Consider the following 7206-nt stretch of genomic DNA (forward strand, 5'->3'; position numbering starts at 1 on the left):
CTTCAGACATTTTGTCCGCCTTATCCTGGGTACAGATAAAAGTTTCCTTGTGAACCTTGGGTACTGTACCAATCACTTCATCCTCAACAATGTCTGGCCTCAGGGCCATTTGTGGCTCTGACTGTGACAGCTGTGGGGGAGAGATTTCTTCCTGTACATAGCCATTTGGCTGCTTATTCATCATGTTTTTCATTGCACTTTGCATTTCGATCAGCATCCTCTGCTTCTCACGCTTAGGAATGCGCCCAAATCGAACCGCTGCAAAAGTAAAACAGGAGATCAAACTATTCTCAATCAAAAATATATCCCTGAAGTTTAATGATAAAGCAGCAACAACAACAACAATAAATTAGATTTTTATAGCACCTTTCACGTCAGGAAAATGTTCCAAGGCCCTGGACAGTGAAGGGTTTGACTTGAGCAGGGGGCTGGGTCAAGAAGGGTGGAGAGCAAAGGGATGGGGCCTGGGAAGATGACCGAAGGCATGATCAAAGAGGAAAGTCTCCTTCAAGGCTTGTCTGAAGACAAGGGAAAGTGCAAGGTAAAGGGACTCTGGGATGGAGTTCCAGAGGGTGTGGCCAGAAACGCTAAAAGGCCAGGTTGGTAAGTTTAGCTTTCTGTTCAAGATCAAATTGACTTAATCAAGCATTTCACACAACTTAGTAAGGCCATTCTTGGCTGAAATACATTACTCACCATCTCGGGACATCCCTACAGACAGACACTTCTTGAAGCGGCACTGTTGGCACCGATTCCGATTCATCCGCATTATGGAACAGTTTTCATTTTTTAGGCACTTCTTATATTGGATATTCTGCTGAATGCTTCTTCTGAAAAATCCCTGCAAAAAAATTTACAAGAGCAGTTTTAAGCTGATGCAGTTTTAAGCTGAGCAGTTTTTAGCTAATATATAAAAGAAATAATCATGGAAGTGGCACACGTCATATTTTTTACTGCTACAAAAATATCCAGGTTTGAAAAAAAGACGCTGTAGCTTTGTGATCTTTTTCTTCTGCTGTATACAGAACAGCCAGCAACAATACTTCAAAATGCTCAGATACCAAACATCAACACAAACCAGGCTCTTATCTGCCAAGCCTCTTTAAAGGAGTATTATCTTCCCTTGGAAGGGCCCATTAGCTGGCAGAACTCCAGCTCTGCTCCATGGCCTTTTCTCCAGCATCTTTAGAAGTGTTACACTGGCAGTCAGAACTTTGCAACTGCATCAATTTTGATTGGAATCCCTCTCCTCGCTTCTCCCCATGTGAAAGGGGAGGACTAATTCAATTCCATTTCTAAAGTATTGCAACACTAACATGATCGACTGTCCTGCATCATGGTAGTAAGATTTGGGACCATCCCTAACAGCCGACAAACTGACCGTGACCCATTTTTGAGAAGCAGATTGAAAAAACAAGCAAATTAGATACTCTACATAAACAGGGTTTAGGAAGAGAGGATTTGTTAAAAGCAGAAGTCTGTTTAACGCCCTTGGGCATCTTTAAAATGGGAATGGAATGGAAGCAAGGTCTCTGCTCCTCACACACTCACTAAGGCTCTAGAAACTCTTTTCAAGCAACTTTCTGTGTTTGAATAAGTGCAACATTGTCACCACCCGCATCAAGTCCCGACTGCACAGGAAATAAGTCCTTAGTACCCACAGCCTGAATAAATAACAAATGTTAAGCAAGACAGAGAATTTAAAACATTTATTTTCTGGAAGGTTGAGCGCTAAATAAATAAATGCAGGTACCCAATACATAAATATGTAATGTACACACACACGTATACATCATCTCTTTGTTCTATGTTTCTTTTTGTTTCCCTTTCTTTGATTCTTTTTTCAGGACTTCAAACTCCTGATCTATCACCAGAATATTCCTGCTACAATTTTATTCCCACCACTTCCCAGGATGTTGCAAAGTCGAACACTACAGCAACACCACCTTGCTCAATGTTAAATTGTTTCAATGCCACTAAGTGACAAGAACTGTTACTACAGCAAAACCTTTCAGTTCCAGAACGTGGAGAGCCTTCAGAAAAAACAAGATGATAACAACTGGATAAATGGGATTAATGGCATCCACTGTTTCAACAATGCCAACACACACAAGCTCTACAGTGTACATAAGATTAATAAGCAAATATTTTGCCCAAATGGGCACACGGATACATTCGTAAACCAGAACTGCCATACCATTTCCAATGGGTATATACAAAAACCTCTCACAGAGGAAGGGAATTGTCAAAATGAGTCCCCTAATAACTGCCCTTGGACCACAGAAAGGAGAAAGCATCTGGTGAGTTTACAGTGTGTGGGCACAAGGTTGAAGTCTCTGCACAACTTTTCACTCTTCCAAACAGATTGGTCACTGAAAAACTGGACTTTGTGGATAGCTCTGTGTTAAGAACAAATAATACAGATATCAATGCGAAAGTTGAGTTATTTATACTTTGCAGTAAAATCTTATTAGGAGTATTTTTCATAGAAATTTCTAACTCGATTTTGTAATGTGGAAGTCACGAGCTTGAATAAAACACTCAAAATGTTTTGTCATTTGGTCAGGTCTGTCCAATGAGCATGTCCCCGCATGTAGACCCTAATAAGTCAGAGCAGGAAATCTGGGAAGAATTCTCCATGAGCTTCACGCCTGCAGTTCGAGAGGTGGTAGAATTTGCAAAACGTATACCAGGATTCAAAGATCTATCACAACATGATCAAGTCAGCTTACTTAAAGCTGGGACATTTGAGGTATGCACATGCTATTTTTGATCTTTTGTTCTTTCCTTTGGCGCAAGTAGCTTTTTTACTTGAACTGATTCTACACTAATGATTATAGGGTTGGGGTTGGATTTTGATATCTAGCTCAGTTTGTAGCTCTCACTTTTGAGTCAGAAAGTTATGGGCTCAAGCCCCACGTTGGGCCTTTGAACTCAGTTAGACTGGCAGTGTTGTCCTGGGGTCTTCTCTGCCCCACAATTGATGCAAAAGTCTACTTGTGCATAAAAATAATGGTACGGATTTGAAACAACCTCAGAAGAAAAAAGCCTGTTATGTTTTTCCTGGTGTAAAGGTTTATGAATGTTGAATCATGCAGCTTGTTGGCTGATGCGTTAATGAATATCTGTTTCCGTTGGCAGGTGTTAATGGTGCGGTTTGTGGCTCTGTTTGATGTGAATGAGCGTACGGTCACATTTCTCAGTGGAAAGAAATATGGCATTGAAGAGTTGCGTGTGCTGGGGACAGGAGATTTGTTGACTGCCATGTTTGAGTTTAGCGAGAAGCTGGGTACACTTCAACTCAATGAAGAAGAAATGAGCTTATTCACCGCTGTTGTCCTGGTTTCAGCTGGTAAGGAAAAGATTGTGTTTGAAGTAGGAATAGGTAGAGAAGTATTATAAGTATAATAATAGTTATAAAATTTAGTAGGTTTATTTATCTGTGTGTGTGACATGAAAACATAAAGCACTGACCAATTAGCTGTCGTCGGTGTGAGAATTCCTAATAGTTTTCCACGTGAATGTACTTGTGAATATTAATAAGATTATCAACGCTTTCTTTGTTTTATTTCCTAGATCGATCGTCCATAGAAAATGTTAACTCTGTAGAACAGCTGCAAGAAATACTAATTCGAGCACTCAGAACCTTAATTATGAAGAATCATCCAAACGAATCCTCCATTTTTACCAAACTGCTGTTGAAATTACCAGACCTGCGGTCTCTTAACAATATGCATTCAGAAGAACTATTGGCCTTCAAAATCCATCCTTAGGTTTAAGAATGCAATCTCCTTGTTCTGGTTCTTTTTTGTCATTGTATATTTTGAACAAGTACGCACATTTATGTATATAAATGCATTTTTCTCCTTATTTTTGAACTATAAAGGGAGGTAATATAATCAAATAAATAAACTAGAGGTATACAGAAGATATTAAAATATATTTTAAAAGAATTTAACTTGTAAGTAACATGAACCTATATATAAATATATATATATAAGAGAGAGAGAATACTCTTATGTTTACACTTCACTATTTAAAGATGACTTGCATGTATATGGCTTCAGTTTAAAATTGATGTTGAATTAAATTGACTTTCAAGGAAGTGTTTTCACGTATTGGGCGAAAACCTTGATGTTATGAAGAGCTTTATGGCTTTTTTTTGATATTCAGAGGAACGCTTTAATTTCACAAGCCCCAGTCCCTTGATGCTGTGTATTGATGTCAGTGAGAGAACAAGAATACAGGTTTAAGGATCCTGGAGCATGTTCAAAATTTATCCTCCTTAGCCAATTTTTTGAAAGATCATTATCATGATAGCCTTGGCAGTAACTTGTGGAGTCATCTTCTTGCTGCTTCAATTTAAGCTAAATAAATTTAAGTAATTGTGCAAAATATTGTAAAATTTTTTTGTTAGCTGCAGAGTTTCAGCTGAATAAAACACATCATGTGAATTGTATTGCATCAAAGCAGTAATATTTATAGGTTTGGGTTTGTTCTTGGTGATTGATTATTATACAATGTTTTACTCTATAATCACTTTTGATTGGGAACAGTTGCTGCAAATTAGTTGTTTGAAATCTTCAGTTATTTTTGTGTATTGCATAATTAGCTAACATGTGCTTAGCTGCTATATTCAGATACTTGTACTAAAGCTTGCAGAATTGCACATCCTATGGAGTTTGAATCCTTGGGTTACTTTAGAACTTGCTGACTCAAACACCTTGTTAAATTAAATAGCTTTCCAGGGAGTTTGGGGAATTGGCCGAGCTTGGAGCTTTTAAAGTTCTCAGAAAAGTACTTTTTGGCTAAGCTTCTGTTCTACACCAAATGTAAGAGACCGCCTTTCCAAAATTCTTCACCTGCAGTTTTTGTCCTATTCTTCACCCACTTTTCCATCCCTAGCTGTAGATTGTTCGCCTTTCAAGAAAATAATAATAATAATCTTTACGTTTGGTATATCGCCTTTCACGCCTGTCTGGAGAACATCTTAGTGCTTCACAGGATTTACTATGAAGTGCAGCAGCTGTGTGTTTTGCAGGCAAACTGCAGCAAATTTGCTCACTGCAGTGTCCCACAAAAGCCATGAAGTGAATGACCAATTTTATCTGGGAGATTGTTGGCCATGACACTGGGGGAAACTCCATTCTCTTTACAAATGGTTTCTTGGCATCTTTGACACCCCCTGAACATCGAGATGGGACCTCAGTTAATGTCTCATCAATGCAGTCCACTCCCAGCAATATTTTGGAATATCGAATATGGCCCTCAGGCAGAGTAGCTTCCCAGAGCCCTTGTCAGTGGCGGTTGAGCATGAGGCAGAGCCTGTGAGTTCCAAGTTACAATGTGGGGCTTAAACCCACAACCTACTGACTCGGGTGAGACTGGTAAAAACAGCTTGGCTGATTCCATTACCAACCTGTAATACAGGACAAATGTATATCTAGCTTTCCTAGTAAACCAAGTGATTATGATTAGCTTTTTGAAGTCAATTTTGCTCATGATAACTGATTCCAATATTTGATTGTGGAGTGTCAGTATCCTCAGAAAAAGTCTAAACCTATGGCCTTTCAAGAGTAAGGAATTTGAACAGTAGAATTAACTGCAACCAAATTATTGGGGAAAGTGCTACTGGATTGCCCCCTAAATTAAATAAATCTTGATGTGCAGCCATGAGTATTGGATGAATTAAGCCAGATAAGTACCAAATAAAGAAAACAAAAAAATTACATTTATATAGCACCTTTCATATCAGGAGGACGTCCCAGTGTTCTGGACAGTCAAGGGTTTGCACCCTTGAATACTCTAGAAAGCTGGGGCATTCAGCTTTTAGATATTTGTATGTAGACCTGCTTTCGAAAAATATTTCTATCCTGACTTGATTTGGCCAGTTTATATTTGAAATCTCAGTACTGTAAACATAAAACCTCATTGACTTTGAATTTGATTTTGCAGCCAAATTTGAAGCACTTCTACTGGTTATGTATGTAGCTTCAGATGTATTCTACAATAATCACTGGGGCTGATTTTTTTGTTTTGGTAGACATTTTGATTTCTGACTGAGTATATGAGTGCTCAGCATTGTTTTGCCAGGAGAGGTTATTATTCTGCTTTCCATGTGTACATTAGCTTCTAGTGGCAGAAACAAGTTACTGCAACAAAGCTAAAGCCTGTTGTACTCACCCATCTGCTTTGGACTTTGAAAGTTCTTTGAAGACCTCTATACATACAGTGGAATTTTTAAGTTTAGCTTTGCAAGAATGTGTTCAAAAGAGTCATCGTGAAATTGGATTTGGCAAATTGTTTTGTTTGAGGGAAGAGAGTCTGTTGTTATTAACATCATGATAATGTTGCAATACAAGTGACTTAATGATGTTTGAATGTAATTTCGATTATCAAGGTGGTCAGCTTTTTAAAGAGAGAAAAACTTTTTGATGAATATTTTGCCTTTTTGGTGAAGAAATGTGGCTGGAGAAGAAACTAGGTGTAGCAGGTCTTAATCTGATGCTGAGAACATTTGCTTGATTGTTTCTGATAGGGATGTTTGATTTCAAGTGGTTATAGATGTAAGTGACCAATGGTTCTTAAGAAAACAAGAAAAAAATTAAACTGCAGAAGGCACAGACTTCAATAAACATTTCGTGCTGTGTCTGTAAAATGACAGTACTGTTCTAATGTATATCATTAAGGAATAAACATTGCCAATACCCATTTATCTTCTGTCAACTTTTTATTACTGATATATAGTCTTGGCACAATTGTTACAGATAATTATTAATTTTCTCTTGCGTCTTTTTCCTCTTTTGAAGAAGGTCATTCATGTTGGAGTTGGCAATCCTTTTGGTATCTTGCCCATGTTGCCATACTTGATGTCTGTCTTTACTGTGAGTGTTGGTGGGGGGAAGAGGGAAATTACATACAAGCCTAATCATGTCCACAGATGTTTACTGTAGATATCCATGGATAAAGCCAATTGTTGCTGCTCCTTGCCTCCCCTGCCGCTCATGCTTGAATCATATTTCAAAGTGTTGTGTTTCGAAACTTGACGGGACTTTGTCTGAACTAATACCTTTAAATGGTTTGCTTCAAGGCCAATGAGTCATTTCAAAGAGGTGATTGGTATTAGATAATCCAGTTACTTTCAGCAAATTGACAGATGAGTGATAAATGACTTTAATGTTGAGAAAAATTAGGTAATAGTACTTT

General features: G+C 38.1%; 2 protein-coding genes across 2 annotated transcripts; one reads left to right on the plus strand and one right to left on the minus strand.

The window, feature by feature from the left end:
- On the minus strand, window positions 1-1762 carry LOC121852741 (nuclear receptor subfamily 1 group D member 2-like; the record flags this gene model as incomplete). The annotated part of the gene is given in 3 exon segments (XM_042346634.1): window positions 1-258; window positions 697-841; window positions 1754-1762. Coding segments are annotated over 3 exon segments (412 nt in total), but the record flags the coding sequence as incomplete, so codon positions are not given.
- A 208-nt stretch (window positions 1763-1970) lies between these two features.
- On the plus strand, window positions 1971-6713 carry nr1d2b (nuclear receptor subfamily 1, group D, member 2b). Its single transcript, XM_042346643.1, has 4 exons — window positions 1971-2300; window positions 2567-2752; window positions 3142-3352; window positions 3577-6713. Exons 1-4 carry the CDS (start codon window positions 1971-1973, stop codon window positions 3771-3773), a joined length of 924 nt encoding a protein of 307 aa, XP_042202577.1. The 3' UTR covers window positions 3774-6713.
- Window positions 6714-7206: the final 493 nt, after the last annotated feature.

The sequence above is a fragment of the Callorhinchus milii genome, unplaced genomic scaffold (genome assembly GCF_018977255.1).
Source record: "Callorhinchus milii isolate IMCB2004 unplaced genomic scaffold, IMCB_Cmil_1.0 Scaffold2, whole genome shotgun sequence".
NCBI lineage: Eukaryota > Metazoa > Chordata > Chondrichthyes > Chimaeriformes > Callorhinchidae > Callorhinchus > Callorhinchus milii.

Bases quoted from the DNA above. Each gene is read 5' to 3' on its own strand.
- nr1d2b (XM_042346643.1), top strand. From the start codon at position 1,971: ATGCCACTAAGTGACAAGAACTGTTACTACAGCAAAACCTTTCAGTTC. The intron at 2,753-3,141 runs GTATGCACATGC...TTCCGTTGGCAG, and splicing joins TTAAAGCTGGGACATTTGAG to GTGTTAATGGTGCGGTTTGT. The intron at 3,353-3,576 runs GTAAGGAAAAGA...TTTATTTCCTAG, and splicing joins TGTTGTCCTGGTTTCAGCTG to ATCGATCGTCCATAGAAAAT.